Source organism: Tenrec ecaudatus, chromosome 10 (assembly GCF_050624435.1).
Source record: "Tenrec ecaudatus isolate mTenEca1 chromosome 10, mTenEca1.hap1, whole genome shotgun sequence".
Lineage (NCBI taxonomy): Eukaryota > Metazoa > Chordata > Mammalia > Afrosoricida > Tenrecidae > Tenrec > Tenrec ecaudatus.
The window spans coordinates 42649745-42668554 of NC_134539.1; the positions used below are offsets into that span (position 1 = coordinate 42649745).

The window sequence follows — 18810 nt, forward strand, 5'->3', positions numbered from 1 at the left end:
TGTCTTTGAGGGTGTTAGGTGGTATCTCATAATTTTAATTTGCATTCCTCTATGCCTAATGATCGGGAGCATTTTCTCATATGTTTATTGGCCATTCGGACAACACTGGAGACACAGTGTGGGAATTGTGCCTGATCTGACCCCACCACACTGGGGCAAAATGCTATGGGCGTGCAACAGAGCAGCAAGGGGAGCAAAGCAATGAAGTCCCCAGGGAATTCCAAAACGAGACTTTGGGGCCAGGGCATGGCACCCCATCAGACTCGGCTAGAAAACACTCCTAAAGGTCAATAAACAGACCTCGAACTATTTCTTTTTTGTCATTAGTTTTTGTTGTTGTTGTTTTCTTTTGTTGCTTTATTTTGCTCTGTCTTGTTTTTGTGCATATTATTATCTCTGCAGATCTATCTAGATAAGATAGGCAGGATAAATAATCTGAAGGAGAAAACACCAGAACCAACGGCTCCGGGGGACATGGGAGAGGGGGAGGAGGGGGCAAAAGAATCCTTTGTTCTATCAACCTGGCCTTTCATGATGCTCGCCTTCCCGACATCACTAAAGACAAAGCAGCGGGTGCATGTGCAAATGTGAAGAAAGCTGATGGTGCCTGGCTATCAAAAGATATAGTGCCTGGGGTCTTAAGACTTGAAGATAAACAAGCGGCCATCTAGCTGTAAAAAAGCCCACATGGAAGAAGCACACCAGCCTGTGTGATCAAGAGGTGTCGATATGATCAGGTACCGGGCATCAAAGACCCAGAACAAAACATAATATTGTGAATGAGGGGGAGTGCAGAGTGGAGACCCAAAGCCCATCTGTAGGCCATTGGACATCCTCTTACAGAAGGGTCACGGGGAGAAGAGCAGTCAGGGTGCAATATAGCACCGATGAAACATAAACAGCTTTCCTCTAGTTCCTTAATGTTTCCTCTCCCCACATTATTATGATCCCAATTCTGTACAAATCCGGCTAGACCAGAGCATGTACCCTGGTACAGATAAGAACTGGAAACATAAGGAATCCAGGACAGATAAACCCCTGAGGAACAATAATGAGAGTATCGATACCAGGAGGGTAAGGGAAAGGTGGGGGACCAGGGGGGAACCGATCACAATGATCTATATAAAACTCCTTCCCTGGGGACAGACAACAGAAAAGTGGGTGAAGGGAGACATTCGACTGTGTAAGCCATGAAAAAAATTATAAATTATCAAGGGTTCATGGGGGAGGAAGGGGGAAAATGGGAAGGTGATACCAAGGGTTCAAGTAGAAAGAAAATATTTTGAGAATGATGATGGCAACAAATGTGCTTGACACAATGGATGGATGGGTGGATGCATTGGGATGAGTTGTACAAGTTCCCAATAAAATGATTTTTTTTTTTTAAGTTTCCGAAGTGAATTTTGTCCCAGAAAGGACAAAACTGTAAGGGCTATCAATAAGTTTTAAAGTGATTTTTTTTAAAGCATTCTAGGAATTTGGTGTGCAAAGATGACCATAGAAATGAAAAGATATTTATCTCTTCTCTGTGTAGAATTGCTGTGGACTAAAGCATCTTCATTGGAAAAGCCAATCTCATTTTGATTAAAAACTAATTTACTAATTTCCTTCAAAATCAACTCAGCAGCTATTAAGGAAATGGAGCTGGGGCCACATCTGCCCTCCTGGCTATATAAGGCAGAAGGAGAATCCAACTCCACACCCCCGCGAGGCCAGTTACTGTAAGACAGAGAACAGGCTTACCCCACCTTCCCTCCTGATGCCCTATTCTGTCACCAACCCTTCCTCCAATGGCACTTCTCTCCCAGGTTTGATCTCCACTCAAAACTCAGACAATATCCATGATTTTGAGGGTTTTTTAGAGATGTTGGTAGGTCAGCACAGGTCAGAATCAAAAACACTAAAGCTATAGGCATTGGTCCACACCAGTGCTTCTTAGCCCTCAGCCAAGCCTCTCTGCCTGAGTAGGTCAGGAAGCCCACCCGCTGCTCTGCTACACTGCCTCAGGGTCTCAGCAGTGTGGCGCTCTCCTCTGGTTCCTTGTTTCCCTATCTCATGGTATCCATGCCTTGGCCCCTGCTTCCTCCACCACTGCAGACTGTGATAGCCTATTCGCCACCACTGTTGGCTGTTCTTTCTCAATAGTACCAGGGGTCTCTGTGTTCCTGCTTTTGAGATGGCTCTCCTATTCACGGGAATGACAAGGAAATTGTCCAATCTCCTCTGTTACTGTTTCACACACCTTATTTGCATGGTTCCACCCAGTCGTTTGGTAGCCATCATAGAGATGGCTGGAAGAGCCATATTTAAGCGACTTTACTTTATCTGAAGTACATTCTGTAGTTAGTATAATTTTCCATGTTGGCTCTTCATATGTCAATGTAGTCTTCATAAGTCAATTTTTACTTATTCTATCATTGCCAACAGGCATGATTGGAGTAAGCAACCGCCATCGAGTACCTGTGGATTTTTGCTTTAAAAAAAAACAGACTACAGTATAGCCACAAAATCAGTCAGAGGCTCCGCCATACGGAAACAGCCCTCCTTGGAGCAGACGGAAGAGGCAAAGGAGTGTTTGGGTTCTATCGTGTCCATCTTTGGTCTCATCAAGCATTAAGGATGTGACAAGAAATAAGGGTGTAAAAGTAAACAAAGTAAAATTATATATGAAAAGGGCCTTTTACCATTGATCCAGTAGAAAGGCGGGTTATAAACATTGCCTGGGGGCTGCATTAAGGCGCGCCTGTAGAATGTGGACTACATCTCATTGATGTCATTGATGACAGAGGCAGTGTTTCAGCGCAGGGCTTACCTGGCCACTCCCTGGTGGTGGTGAGGTGCTCAGATGTGAGGAAAGCAGTCATGGGCGGGTCTGGTGTCAGAGGGCATGTTAGTCCGAGGCCCCAGGGTGTTCTTTTATGGCAGTTGGATATAGAGTGGAGTCATGGGCTCTTTGTATTAGTATGTGGATGCATAACTTTCCTTAGAAGGTGCAATGTTGGTGACTTAGCATGAAGTTCATTGATTAGGAAAAGCAGTTGGACACAGAAGCCTGTCCTATCTTTCCACTCATTGTATCTTACTACCTTTAACTGCCTGCTAAAATCATGCTTTGCTTTTTACCCTTCAAATATGAATTGCCATCAGCAGGCTTAACAAATGAAACGGATTACTTATGGTAACTGTAAGTAGTTATGCGCTCCCAATCCCTGACAGAGCTTTCCCGGAGGAGAGGCAGTGCCTTTCGGAATCCTATTACAAGATTTTATTTGCAGGCACTCTGAACAGAAGGCTGAAAGCCTCCGTGTTTTATTGCTCCCAGCTTCGTCAGGTCTGCTCACTCTATTGAAAATCGTGGCAAAAATGATACACATCAACTCTTTTATTCTTTTGTTACTACGCTGCACAAATAAAAGCATATTGGGGAATTTAATGAAGCAGTATGTCCTTGGAGAGAGCTTTGGAGATTGGGTGTGTATAACTATTTGTCTTTAATAATAGAGATTGTTGTGTAAAACAGATTGGCTTGAGCAAAATAAAGTCCTCACAAAGAGGCCAACGTTTGCTGTCTTTGTCCCTAAATCACACAACTGTCTGTGTCACATTGACCTTGGAGATGCATTCAGAAACGATCACGGAGACTTTGTGGGCCCGAGTAGACGGTACAAAGGAAACCATTGGCAGAACTGCTGCGTCTACGGGACGCGATTTACCCCGGAAATAGATGCTCAAGAAAATACCCAAGATAACAAGTAAGCTAATCCTAGCCGAACACACGAGGAGCCTGGGAAGTTTGCCAGGGAAGCGTGGTTGGTTAACCGTCCAGCCAGCTGCTCCCTCGGAGAAAGAGCAGGCTGTCTCTGCTCCTGTGAAGACTTCACCTCGGCCGCCTTGGAGGAGGTTGGCAGGAGTTGGAATCCATTGGACCGCAGTGGGTGTTTTGGTTTGTCCCGAGGATGCATTCTGGGGTTCTCTGCTGGAGGAGAGGCTCTATCTTCGCTTGCTTGGCCTCTGAGGGCTCGACTGGTTTTTCACAGGGCTCCCGCAGAGGTACAGCAGAGGTCCATTTTGCTGCGAAGATGTAGGCCAGGATTTGCCATGCTCGTCATTAGCTAGGCGTGCGTTCAGTGACAGGTTGGAGCCATTGCTTGAGCAGGCTTGATGGGAAAGGAGGAGGCGCTCAATAGAAGGGGCTGGCACAGGGACAGTTGTGTGGGTGTGGCAGGAGCGGGCAAGATTTTATTCTGATCCATCCGAGCCAACCGCACAGCTCTCACCCACAGCAGTAGGTGTTAAGTTATGTGCCATTTCTGGCTCCCCCAACTTCACTTTCCTTATCGCTGACCTTCAAGAAGCCATGTAGGAAAGCAAGCAGGTGCTGATGCCTTCTCCTAAGGATAATCTTGATTCTGCTGAACTTTTTAAGCTTAAGTAATTTATTAGTAGCAGTGGCCTATTTTGGTATATCTCCCAGCTGATAAAGCTCAGAAGTATGACAATTTACAACTCACAAATTCAAGTCACCACTACAGAGATACGAGGGTGCTCTATAAAGTTTGTGGAAAATTAGAATTAAAAGGCAATGAGATTTCCCCACAAATATTTACAAACACCGAAAGAAACCCCATTGCTGTCAGGCCGAGTGATAACTGACAGTGATCCTATAGGGACTGATGGAACTGCCTCATCGTCTTTCTAAGGCTTCTCAGAGGCAGACTGCCATGCCTTTCTCCCAGAAAGTCGCTCACTGTTCCCGCAGGATGCTGTTTACACACCTCTCTGCTTTGGCATCAGCCAGGAAACCCAAGTTCTTTCCTACCTCTCTCACCTAACCTCTGAATCTCAAGTACTTTGTGTGGTGCTCAATATTTATTTGCTTAACCAATGAAATATATAAGATTATTGTGTGAAATCCACATAGCTTCTTAGTAGTATCCCAGGCTGTCTTTTTTTTTTTTTGTAGCACGTTTTCCACTACTTAAAAATGATATCCACAGAAATCTGGTATATCAATGAAAGAGCCACAGAATTCGTTAATATTGTTACTATGTTATCATATGAATCGTTTGGGAAGCTTGTCAATTAAGGGAAGCTCAGAATTTACCATCAGCACAAGGTTTCAAAGGAGGGCAGGCAGCTGGCTTGGGGTATTTTCTCGGAGACCAATGGCATCTGCAGGCTTCCTGGACTTTGGACCTACCTGCCTCCTTGTTGCAGACCTAGCTGACTGACTGGATCTTGAGTCTGGATTGTTGCTATTGACTGTCGGGTGTTTTTATGAGACCTTCCTAATTGTTCTTGCCCTTCGGAGTTCTGTAAAATAAGATTTATATTTGCCAGGCTTTTCTTTTTTTCTTCTTGATTGATCCTTGGCCTGGCACGCCCTTTTGCCTCACTGTTGCTTAACCCCTTCGGTGGCAACCGATTTGGTTTCACTGGTTCGAACATATCAGTTGCTGAATGAGAAATCGTTGTGTGTCACTAGTTGACTCAATGACTGTCTTCATTTGAAATAATGGAAATTAGGTTAAACTTGCGTATTTATTTTAAAGCAAAACAGTTTGAGGCGTTAGGTTTCAGAATATGGATTTTTACACTAATTTTCTCTGAACCTTGGCTTCTTGGATAAAATTAAAAAATCAGGAAATACATAATAATACAGAATTGTTTACAGACTCAAAAGTTGCAGATAGAATTAGTGTGTTCCCTTGGACAAGTCCCTGCCTTTGCCTTCTTTGCTTAAGATAACGTTCTATGTGTTGGGTCTGTATGATTATTTTGGGCCCTGTTTAGTTCTTAAATTGTGTGATTATGTGATGGGGAAGGGAGCTAACATTTATTGACAGGCTTTATTAATCACATGTAGAACCAGAGAAAGTGACAAAATTGCATTAGAAGGTGCTTACGCCCGATGTTTTAGTTTGGCCGGTTTGATGTGGATGTTAATGGGAAGAAGCCATTAAATTCAGTTGCCACTTGATTAAATCTGTTAACGTATCATTAAAATCATTCAACTGTTGGGGTTCCCAAGTCTCTGGAACACTTCTGTGGCTACGGCTCACTCTCTCAGTACCTGTAGAGTTTTAAATGGCTGGCAGGCTAGGCGCTGGGCTGTAATCCCAAGGTCGGCAGTTTGAACCACCAGGTGCCGCACGGGGGAGGGTGAAGCTCCTGTATATTGAAAACCCAAGAGGGCAGTCAGTGTCTCTGTCCCGCAGAGTTGCTGTGAGTCAGAGCTGACTTGATATCAGTGGGTTTTAAATTGTAAACAGTCCTCCTGTTTGGAATGAGATCTGGTTGAGTGTGTTTTTAATTCACATTTGTAGATTAGACAGGTGCCCGAGGCTCTTAATTAGTCTACTTAAATGCGACGATGGAGCTTGGGTGTTGCAGTGTCTACGGGCTTGGCTACTGATGAAAAACATCAGTGGTTCGACCGCAATACTGCAGAGCAAGTATGGCAGCCTGCGCCTGTAGACATTTACAGCACTGGAAACCGTGGGCAGTTCTCCATCCCGCCTGCTCGGTGAGTTGGACTCAGCTGGCCAGCAGTGTGCAGTGAGCGCCTTTTTAATGACTTAAAAGCTGCAAGAGCAGCAGGTGAGAGTAGTGAATGAAGAATTTGTTCCACGTGGGGGCTGTTGAGGCCTTTCAGTGTGCGGGCACATTTCCACGACGCTAGGAAGGACAAGTAGAGGGTGGCCTTTGTAACCCAACGACTGCATCGCACTGGCTCTAAATTTTGCAATGAGAAGACAAAATCGTAGCGGTTTTTGCCCTCTCCTGACTAGTGCAAACGAGTAAGTAATAGGACTTAGTGTGGAGTCACCGCCCTAGGTGCGTGCCGTGGAACTGGGCTTTTGAGTGAGTTTCCTGAGTTGCAAAATAAGGATAAAACCGCTGTGGAGTTTGGAAGATCAAATGCAGAGTGTGTGTTAAGTTTGAGGTATGCTTAATGGAAACCCGGAACTGATAGCATAAGAAAGAGTGGCTAAAATATGTCATCATTTGGAAGCCAGACTTCAGAATACGAGGAAAGATTGGTCGGATGTTCTTTTTTTATCTCTTTTAGGGGAGAAGTCTCCTGGTAAGCACATATTTTAAGTTGAAGGTTCATTGAAAATTGAATATTGATGGACAAATAACCCCAAAGGGAATCCTTCCTATGTGCCGGATGTAATGCTCAGAACAACCCTGACAAGCGCATAGGATTACCATCCCTGTCTTTTCCATCATTGGATATTTTGTACCTGTGCAACAGAGGGTTTGCCTAGTTTACTCACTTGCTGGATGTCTCTTTTCTGTCACTGATTTTTGATATGTAATTCCCATCCCCTCCCTGCTTCTCTTTCACCCTCCAGGAGATGTTTTCTAAATATTTGTCACAAAAGTGTCCCCACCGTACATTGAACTGTTGGTGTTAAATACTTATATTTAACAATTCTAGAGATTAAAAAACTATCAAAAAAGAAAAAGAGAGATTATAAAATCTTTCTTTGTTAATGGATTACAGATGTTTGACTGGAGGGAAAATATTATGAAAATAGCTGTGGATTCAAAACAGCAAAAGCACTTTGCTTAATCTACCCAAGATTCTCCTCTCTTCTGTGCTAATCCATACTGCTTGCTGATACAAGGATAGTATTTGGAAGTAGCTGTTGCTCTGTTTCCATAGAAAAAAATGCAATGAATTTTCAAGAACTGTTTGAATTCTGTGTTTGTGCGTAATTGTACTGTAGTGTGTGTTACTCAAGACTGGCATTATTTAATACAAAGAGAGATTCTTTATTCATACTGTGAGCAACTGTCTTACAAATTGAGAGGCAACAATATAGGCATTCTTATTTGACTAAAACAGGGAGTAAATGTCAAATTATTTCACAAGTTCTTTTGTTGTTGTTGTCATAGCAAAAATTTCTACAAAACTGCTTTCGTGATCATAGATATTTTTTCCCCTCACGTTCGAAGGACTCTGGGAGCCACTCTAACTCCTGCATGCTGCCCAGAGATGGCTTGACGGATCCTAAATGATGTCGCTAACTAATGGCAGAGCCACTGGCTCGACGGATCCTAAATGATGTCGCTAACTAATGGCAGAGCCAGCGAGAGGACTGAGACCTTTATCCATTATGCCATCGTGCTACATTCCTCTGGGAAGAACTGCCTACTCACTCTGATTTTTAATGCGACTTAAGGCCTTGGGATAAGGTTTCTTCCCGTGACTAAGTGGCGCTCTTGTGTTTCCTTGTGTGGGGGCTGCTAGCCAGAGCGGGAGGTTTCCTGTGGAAACAGTTGAACAGTGTGCCGCTTGAAGGAAGAGGCAACTGTAGGGCCAGGAAAGGCGTGGCTTTAGCTAGGACTTTATAAAGCAGATCTTTTAAAGTTGTGTTTTGCCATTTAGGTTCATTGAGGAAATTACTTAGACTTTTATAAGGATTATGTCAATCTTTGCTTATCCTGCTTGGATCCACTTGTCAGTCTAATCAGTTTTTTTTTTGTTTTTTAAAAACATTTTATTAGGGACTCATACAACTCTTATCACATTACATACATACATCATTTGTCTAATCAGGTTTTCAAAGGGTGGATGGTTGTAGTCATTGTTTAGAGGGCGAACTAAGCAAACCTCATGGGGACTGAGCTCACCACCTTTGCACTCTACATACTAAGCCTACTGGAGGCTTCCTTTACCCCCTCCCTGAGCCTCTGCGGCCTCTCCCTCTTTTTGTTTACCCTTCTCAGGCAAGAGTGTGAGACTTTTGTTAATTTTTGTGAAGAGATTTTGTTAATTAGAAAGCTCAGATGTGTTCTTTCAGTTACATTCCAGTTAAAAGAAATGAGTGAGCTGACCTAAGAACCTAAGACTTGGTATAAGTAAAGGGAAATGTGGAAAGGGGAAGAGGAAGCTACTGGAATTCTAATCAGTATCTGGCAGATAATTTTCAGAAGGACCTGTATTCACTAGAGAATCTCTGTGTTTGATCTGGGAATTCTTCCAGACCTTCCAGGAACAGAGTGAAAATTTGTGGATAGTGGTTTAGAAGTTGCCTGGAAAGTGTTTCAGTTTCGACCTATGTATTTGATTTAGAAGACTCTGACCTGAAATAAAGGAGTCCCGCTGGCCCGGTTGGGGAAGCGTTGGGCTGCTAACTGTAAGGTTGGTGGGTCAAGCCCACCAGTTTCTCTGTGAAAGAAAGGTGAGGTGGTCTGCCGCTGTGAAGATGGATAGCCTCCTCAGAAAACCTACGTAGGATTCCTCTGAGTCAGAATCGACTCCATGGCGGTAGGTTTGAGGCTGCGAGGGGAATTCCTTTTAATGGGCCTTCTTCTTTAAGAGAAAAATGTTAAGACAAGTATCTTGACACAGAAAAAACACTACCACTGTGGGGGAGCCTGAGGTTTTGGATTAGCTATTATTAATTTTGTCATTAAATTTTCCTTGACAGCTTTCAATTTATAGAAAGTAACCCTGTAGCCATTGTGGCTCTTTTGAATTTTATATATAAAGCAAAAGGGGGAGTTGTGGGAAACAAGGATTTCTCCCAAGTGTCTCCCCTAAATATATGCCAAACTCAGCTGCTTGAGAATGACTGTACACTTGAAGGTCATCAGAGTGGATCAAGGGTCATTCTCCCTAAGGCTTATCAGCCATCCAGAGTAAGCAGACACCACTATTTACCCCACAACAAGTAGGGCCCACTCCCTTCTGATAAGAATAGTAGTTGTCTGTTTCCTTGTAGGAGATCTCACAGAGGTCAAGCCAACCCAAAGGTGACCAAGGTTAGGCCGCCATCATGAATCTAGGGTCTGCCCTTCTTGTCACATGTACATCTCTAGTTCCTCCCCTTCCTATCATGTGTTCAGCCCTAGCTCATCCCCTTCCTGTTACACCTATGCCCATTGTACATCCCCTTCCTATAATGTGCTGCATGCCTATTGTACTGCCCCTTCCTGTGACGTGTGGCTACCTGTAATCACGCCCCTTTAAGTAGCTATAACCCTGGATTAGCAATTAACAGGGTCCTCCAAATTCCTGCTGGATACTCAAGCATCCTGTCAGGTCCCTGCACCACCTAGCATCCGCCCACGCTGTGTGCTGACCTGGCTGGTAAGATCATGGCCATCCAGGAGGTAGGCATGTTACCATTAATTGTGTCTGACCCTATTATTCCAATCTCTCATTCTCTTGGTGACTTTAATATAATCTTTATATATCTCAACCATACAATTGTGCTTACTGAACCTGTGATTAGTATGGGGGGGGGCTGGCACCCCCTCCAGCCACACTACCACTAATATTGAAGTTGGAAGACTAAAAACAAAACAAATATGCCCTGAGCAGTATCATGAACCTTAAGCCATCTTTTATTGTCTATGTTAGGAAATAAGAGTCTTTTTTTCTTGAGTGACATGTGATTAACTTAATAATAATTCAGTCTGCAAAATATTCTGATAGCGCCACCCCCCTGAACCATGGTAACGGGTACTCTACCTGGCCAGGTTGGTGCATTGGCCAAGGGCATTGGGATAAGACTCACAGGATGAATTGGGCCTTGGAAGGTTCAGCAGAAGCTTGCCGGAGAGAGAGGGAAGCTAGCTGGGCGTACACGGGGTGTTTGTGCCGTGCTGACTTGAATGACACTTCACGTCTTCCATTCTGTGTCTTATTCTGTCTTTTCCATTAGAGCTCCAAACGGGAGTGGAAGCCTTTGGAGGACCGGAGCTGCACGGACATCCCATGGCTGCTGCTCTTCATCCTCTTCTGCATTGGGATGGTAAGGAGCCGCCACAAGTGCCAGGGAGCCGAACTCCTGAGCCAAGGGAAGGAGGTGGAGTGGGTTTAAAGTGGGAGCTTTTTAAAACTAAGCCTCTTCCTGTATAGCTCAGGGGTGCCCTGGTGGCGTCATCAGTAAGTGCTCAGCTGCTAACTGAAAGGGTAGACTCTGCTTCTGTAAAGATTATGGCCTTGAAAACACTGCAGGGCGGTTGTGTTCTGTACAGTACTACAAGGCTGAGGATGCCCCTGAGGCCCATTGCTTCCACCCCATACCATTCAGTGGTATTTGGTATCCCCCTCATTTTACATTATTTTCCTACATGAAAATTGGGACTAAAATTAAAGGAGCCATTGGGAACCTGCTTCACTAAGTAGGTCATTCCAGAAATCCAGGTAGATCATTGAGAGAAGTTTCAGTGTGCTAAGCTCTTCATCGGGTGATAAACAGAACACCAGCCAGGGTCACGCGTCCTGCCTTTACCCAGCCAGCCGCACAAACTTGATGGTTGATGTAAGACTGTCAGTTCACCTTTCAGGACTGGGGGTTCCAGCGGCGGAAAGTAGCAGGTTTTGCTAGATCATTTCTGCAGTAGTTTCTAGATGTGGACATCTTTTTAGTTCCTCCCGGATGCGTGGCCCTGGTGGCGTAGGGGTTCCGAGGGGGCTGCTACCACAAGGTCTGCAGTTTGAAACCACCAGCCGCTGTGTGGGAGAAAGGCAAGGCTCTCTAGTTCAGTCTCGGGAACCCACAGGGGCAGTTGTGCCCTGTTCTGTCGGGTGGCTGTGAGTCAGCACAGAGAGGGAGTGAGAGATGTGTGGATGCTGCTCCCTCCCTCTTAATCAGAGATGCAGGGACCTGCTCTGTCTTCCATCAGTGATCTCAAAGAGGTTGTAGCGAGCCGAGGAGCTGCATGTGGTGTAAGGGGTTGAGCGTGTGCTGATTCAAAGTGCCCTGCGCGAGTTTCTCACACAGACTTCATTGATGTTAGTAAGAGTCATTGCTGGTGGGCTGAGACAGAAAAAAGAAAGCACTGGTTTCTGATGTTCGCACTAGAAAGGACCTTGGAAATCCTCCTCGGGTCCAGCACCCTCATTTTACAGGTTAAAACCATCAATCCCAGAAATGATAAGGGCCATCTCAAGGCCGTCCTGCTAGTTAATGGCAGAGCTGGGAACAGAGCCCAGGTCTCTTAATTTCCAAGCCAGTGCTCTTTTCGACCACCTCATTTCCTCTTCCTCAAGGCCACTGGCAGATAGCGCATTGCTCTCTTTCTTAGTCTTCACGTCTCAAAATGCAATTCTACTGCCGCAGGCAGCCCGCTCCCACTCTTGTGTAAGTGTTTTTAAAGCCTTTCTTTGCTAGGAATCAAGTCTCTTTAGGAAGTTCTTATTCTTTGTTCCCCTGGAACTGCCCACCTCCCAAGTTCCATTTGCAAATCACAGAAAACCCTAATCATGGTTAATAGGCATAATTGTAGCTACCTGATTGACCCTTGAGCCAAGGAAAGGAAATTAGATGTGCTAAATCCAGTAAAATAACTAATGTTAGTTTATGAAAGATAGTTCAATTTCACCATTTTTAAGGTCTTTAGAAAATGTCAACATTTTCTGCCTTTGGACTTATGAGATACTGCGCTAAAGTCTACTTCATTTAATGGGGCAGCCACTGGACTGCAGCTTGCACAAATTCGAATGCAGAGTATCGGGGGGAAAGAAGGTTCTCTACCAACAAAATCAGTCCATAACCCCACATCCTCCAGCCCCACCCTGCCCTGAATTTAACCCTGGGATACATAGCAGCTGACCTTTCAGAATTATGTCTATAAAAATGTGTACCAGGCCACCGATGAGCTTTTGATTTTCTATGGTCCAATTGCCCGGGAGAGTGCCCTCCTGAATATTAATAGGCTCATTTGGGAATGACTGGAGAGTAAAGACTTATTTGTTTACTGAAACATTTTCAGGCAATGGTAATTAATGTAGCATTGACATCAGTGCGGCGATGATCTTTAAGACCCACTGTGTGTACTTTTAAATGCAGGCCTAGCATTATTTGTTTTGGAATTCTTCTTCTGGCTCCTTCATGGAGCTGAGCCAGCATCCCTCTTTGACATGGAGGAACACAACTCTCTAAGTTTTGTTGCCTCACTGTCGTGGCACAACTATTGATCAACGTTCTTTTGTCTTCCAAGCGTTGGCTCTTTTAGATTTCATTCTGTAGTACTTTTTAAGAGAAACCCACCAATCAACATTTGCTGAGCATTAATCTTTTATGCGATGTTCTTGTACATGTGGTTCTCTCTCACTCATTTCTCCCAATTACCTTATGAGATCACCTCTGTCCTGTGATTAGAGTTGAGGCTTCTGGAGGTTGACAGTCAGTAGCAAAGATGGATCAGAACTCAGACTCCAGCTGTGCGTTCACCTCCTGGACTCGGCGGCCTGCTTTACCTGCGGGGTCTCAGCCATTGGGCAGCCTGATTCACAAATCATGTCTTTTTCCTTCTGTCCTTGACCTGCAGCTCGTTGCACCTTCCTTGATCTTTATGCTTTGGCTCTTGAATATTGTAAGTCCTATTCCCCTTCCGCACATCTTCCCCCGTTAAACAGTTCTATTTACACGTGTTCGTTTCTTCTTATTTGCACTTCTCTTGTTATTGCCTCACTTGGTCCCAAGGTTTTCCCATGCTTCAATTGCCCAGAACTTAAAGTACTTTGCAAAGTAAATTACCACCATCCCGCTTGAGAGCTGTCATCTTCCACATTTGAACTTGGATCACTATTTTGAATTTACTTAACAGCTGCTTACCCTGCTCTTAAAGAATTATATGTATCACTGCATTTCTAAACCTCTTTTTTTGTTCATTAAGATAGTGAACAAGTGTCTTTCCACTCTAACTGCATTAGAATAACCACTCATGCCTGAGCACCACCTCTGGGACTCGGAAGTCATCGCCCCGATTCTAATGTCCACCAGATTGGAGTCCGACCGCTTCAGGTGTTTCTAAAACACGGAAGAGTTTTGAGCAAGTTTTGAGTATGCTATGAATGGGTTTAGAAAGGAGACGTTTTTAAAAATCATTTTATTAGGGGCTCATACAACTCATCACAATCTATACATACATCAATTGTGTAAAGCACATCTGTACATTCATTTCCCTCATCATTCTCAAAACATTTGCTCTCCACTTAAGCCCTTGGCATCAGGTCCTCATTTTTCCCCTCCCTCCCTGCTCCCCCCTCCCTCATGAACCCTTGATAATTTTTTAAAAAACATTTTATTAGGGGCTCATACAACTCTTATCACAATACATACATACATCAGTTGTGTAAAGCACATCTGTACATGCTTTGCCCTCATCATTTTCAAAGCATTTGCTCTCCACTTAAGCCCTTTGCATCAGGTCCTCTTTTCCCCCCCCTCCTTCCCCCCTCCCTTATGAGCCCTTGATAATTTATCAATTATTATTTTGTCATATCTTGCTATGTCCGACATCTCCCTTCAACCCCTTTTTGTTGTCCATCCCCCAGGGAGGAGGTCACATGTAGATCCTTGTAATCGGTTCCCTTTTTCCAACCCACTCTCCCTCTACCCTCCCAATATCGCCCCTCCCACCGCTGGTCCTGAAGGGATCATCCGCCCTGGATTCCCTGTATTTTCCAGTTCCTATCTGTACCAGTGTACATCCTCTGGTCTAGCCAGACTTGCAAGGTAGAATTGGGATCATGATAGTGGGGTGGGGTGGGGGAAGCATTTAGGAACTAGAGGAAAGTTGTATTTTTCATCTGTGCTACCTCGCACCTGGACTGGCTCGTCTCCTCCCTGAGACCCCTCTGCAAGGGCGTCTAGAAAGGAGACTCTTGTAGCCAATTCAGGAAGGGGGAAAACCTCAGAGAGACCACCCTGGGGAAAATGCAGTCATCTAAATGAGAGGTGAAGGAGGGGAGGAGAGATTGTGCTAGAGAAGAGGTAAGATCAGTAACACTGGGTGTCACTGATCGTGGAGGCAAGCCGGAGGCTGATGAAGGGTGACTAAGAGGTACTTGTGTGAGGGGTTCAGGTTCAGGTCTTTTCAACTCAGATTGTACCCCAGCTGCTCCCAGATTTCCAGTTATGGTTTCTGTGCTCACAAGTAAGCAAGAAGGGGATGAAGGATAGCAAAGTACCTGTTATCCTCCATTGGTGAAAACGAGTCATGGAATAGAGTGTGGGCCACACATCCCCTCTCTCTTAGGTCGTCTGGTTAATCTTGTCTGACAGGGAAGAGGGAAGGAGAGCAGGAAGAGGAAAGGGAAGGGAGAAGAGAGATCCACTTGAGCCACTTCGGCCCAGATTAGCTGGCCGCACAAGACAGGAGGGGGCGAGAAAGCCCTCGGAAGAGTGCTTACCACCTGGGAGTTGAGAAATGGAAGACAATTCAAAGACTCCTGATAACCTTTGTTGCTTTTCTGTGTCAGGCACTGTGCTCAGCCATTGGGACTTGGAAACTCAGTTAATTTTCACAAATGCTCAGTGAAGTCAACTACCCTCCCCTCCGCCCTTCAGCACTTACAGGGAAGGAAACACCGAGGTGGGAGAGAGGGGGAACTTCAAGAAGTTCATGGGGAAATCCCATGATTTTTAATGAATTTTTAATTCATTTTCCTATGAACTTTTTGACGCTCCCTCCCGCCCCCCAGTATGGGAAATAATTGCTTACCATCTCACAGTGGCATCGTTGAACCTAAGAAAGAAGAGGAGAGAGAGAAGGTGACGGTTTCAGGAGGCAGACCTTGCTTGCTGTGCCGATCACCTGGAACAGGGAAACAATAGAAAATGCCATCCTGCAGGTGAACATGAACCTGGGAACCCAGGAACCTCACTTGCCAGTAAACTGTTCCATCAGTATCTCAGATTTGATCCCATGACTTGGGCTTCCCTCTTCCTCCAGGGAGCAGGGGGAAAGCCAGGCAAGTGTGGATGCGGGAGAAGAAAGGGTCCGCTCACCCTACTTCTTAGGTGTGCAGTCTAGTAACTCAAGTGCTCTTAACGGACACGAAGTCTTTACAGCGAAGGGAAACGCTCAGGAAATGTAGAATGAGAAAGCGAACATTGGGTGCATTCGAATTTATGGTTCGAGAGAAACTGTTGGAAATTCAGGGCTGGAATTTTGGAGAACGGTCTGAACTAGAAGTGGCTTTTGAAGACATTGTTGTCCAGGCTGTACCATCTCTCCGCTTTCCAGGCCCTTTTGATTTCCTGGCATTAGTCTAGTTCCCGGGCATGAGTTTCTACCTCTGTGACCAATTCTTAGAATTTTTTCTCTGTTCTTTTCATTTTTCATATTTCCCAGGAAGCCCAGTTCCTCTGATTCTCTCATGCCTTGTTAATTTTCTCTCTTTTAAGAAGAATTCGGTTCCTTTATATATATCACCCCTCTTTATACCTGCATGGCCACTTTATGTTGATACATGCCCAATAAATGCTCACTGAATGCATGTCTCTTAGATGTTCAGCCACTCTTAGTTTTGCACCTCAGTCCTCCAGCAAGGCATTCTACTAAACGTTGAAGGAATCCAGAAGTCTTTGGCAGATTGGCCAGTTTTATTATGCATTCATATTTTATAAATATTAATATAGGCAATCCCCAGATTACAAACAAATTCCCATCCTAAATCTGCCTTTAAATATAAATGGGATATAAGATGGAACAGATTGGTACAGTTTATACCTAACGTTAGTTGGATGCTTGTCTTAGCTTATAGCACACCTTTCTGTGCATTAAAAATTTTTTTTAAGTAAGACTTCCAAGATACACAAAACAAGATAATACAGTAACAATAAAGATAATGTTTTCAGGTGTGTGACAGGGTAGTGCCCACTGGTTATTACGGACCACTGTATACACCCTGAATTTTTAATAAAATAGGCTTTCTAGGGGTCAGGTTGTGACCAACAATGAGCTGTACATAAGTCTATCATTATAACATTGAGCTGTACACTATAACAATGAGTTGTACACAAGTCCATTGCTTATATTTCATCAATCTGATTCCACCTTCTCTACTGGGTCCTAGTAGTTTTCCTTTGCTCTGGGTTCTCCCAGATTTTACAAATGAGTTAGTAGGATGTTGACCCTAAGTATGAATTGAGATTAGGATGTGTAGCATATTGGGGGCAGGGAATTGACTGAATATGTTTTTCTGAGTTTCTGGAAGAGGATGATATCACTCTCTGCTCTTCTTCTGCCATATTCACGTTTCTCCCCACCGTTTTTCTTAAGGCCCACTGCCTTATTCTGATTGCTTAGTAAATAATACAGGTGCGAAATTCAAGCATGCTTATGAAATGAAAGTATGCCCCCCTTTTTTTTTTACTAATAGTGAACAAAACTAATCAAAGCTCTTACTTCTGTAGACCTGAACCTTGTAATATGACGGAAAGGTGAGCCCAGCTTATTAATTTGCCAATCTTTTTCTCCACTTAGGCACTAAATTCTTATTAGTTGCCAAACCTTGGCTTTGATTGCTATCTGCCTTCCTACCTGACTTGAGTCACTTCCTTTGTCTGATTAGACTTGTCTGTTCTTCTCTCTCTCAAAATAGCATTTCTGAAGAGAAGAAGAAAAGTCAATAAATAGCTCAGCCATGCTAAGATTTGAGCCATGCTTCTCTTCCTTGCTTTCTCTCAAGTGATGGATTTCTGCTGTACACTTACTACAGCCTTCTCCCCATCGTCTGCTCATTAAAGTGATTTCCTCCTGCCAGATGCCTTTCCCCTTCTCCGTGGAGTCATTAAATTACTGAGTATATTCTATAAACTCTGCTTCCTCCTTTCATGGTTCACATCTGAAACTATATGCTGCTACTTGCGTTTGCTTCACAGACGTCTTCTTTTTAGGGAGATTTTATTTTTACTGATATTTGGCCCAGATCCACCCTGTCAGTCCTGGTGCCATATGGGAAGTCCTGGCATAACAGCTATGGCTTCTTCCCATCGTGTTAGCTCCCCCAGCCCCCAAGCTTCTCACCCACTCTGATAAGTCAGTGCCCTATTTAGCCCATATGCTTAACAATGATCATTTGTACTCTGCATACATCCCAGAAGGATGTGAGTTGTCTTATGATAAAAAACCCACATGTCCAACACCCCTCTTAAAAATAGTCAGAAAGGGAAATTGGAAACCATTGTACGGAATCTGTAATACAAAACGCTTATCAAACATAAGAAGAAAATCCTGTGAAACGCGAAGGAGGAAAATAACCTTTTAATTACACCAGGGCTTTGCTATTTTTGACTGCTAGTAAAACAAGATTATAATTGAGGTCTCAAAATAGCTTTTATATCATAACAAAGTTACAATAATGCTCACTTGTTTCTCCTCGGATATTTTTATCCAGAAATGGGGAGCTGAAGGTGTTTGGTTCATGCTCAGTCACCATTGTGATACTCCCCCGTCTGACTTTGCTATTTGGGTTTACCACCAGCAGCTGCAGCCTACTGATCACCTGCCCTGTGCTGGACGGGACTGTATGGGCCTCACCTCAGTTATTGTTCCTCGTGGGGCATCCTGTGGGTCAGGATGAAGCGGTCATTGGAACAGAGCCACGCAGTTAGTTCGAGGGTGGGAAGCCAGGTCACGATGCTTCGTGTTAATAGAAGAAAAGAAACCAGAAAGAAAAGCGAGCCCTTGCGCCTCAGGAGTTTACATACATTTTCTGTTCCTGCTCATTATGAAACTCAGAGGAGGAGTCGATTGTAACCCACAATGACCTGTAGGACAGTAAACCTTTCTCGGAAGGTTTGCAAGGCTGTGTGCATTACTGAAGCTGACTGCGTAGCTTTCCGGAGGAGTGGTCAGCTTCAGACTGTGAAGCTTACCTTGGGCAGGTGAGTCCGTAACCATCGTGCCACAGAGCCCTTGGTCGAGGTGGCTGGGCTTTCCTCTTTGGGGCTTCAAGGGTCTGCCTAGAATGGCATGCTGATTAGCATGTATGAACGTATACTGGTGAGCTTCAAAAATGTTGCTGAGAAACAGAATGGAAAGATACTG

General features: G+C 44.3%; 1 protein-coding gene across 3 annotated transcripts in view; it reads left to right on the forward strand.

Moving 5' to 3' along the window:
- The window catches only part of SLC44A1 (solute carrier family 44 member 1), a 170742-nt gene that overhangs the window by 42443 nt on the left and 109489 nt on the right, over nucleotides 1–18810 (forward strand). For all 3 annotated transcript variants that reach the window (XM_075560260.1, XM_075560263.1, XM_075560262.1), the window contains exon 2: nucleotides 10686–10775. In XM_075560260.1, coding sequence (XP_075416375.1) covers nucleotides 10686–10775 — 90 coding nt within the window. The remainder of the gene's footprint in view (nucleotides 1–10685; nucleotides 10776–18810) is intronic.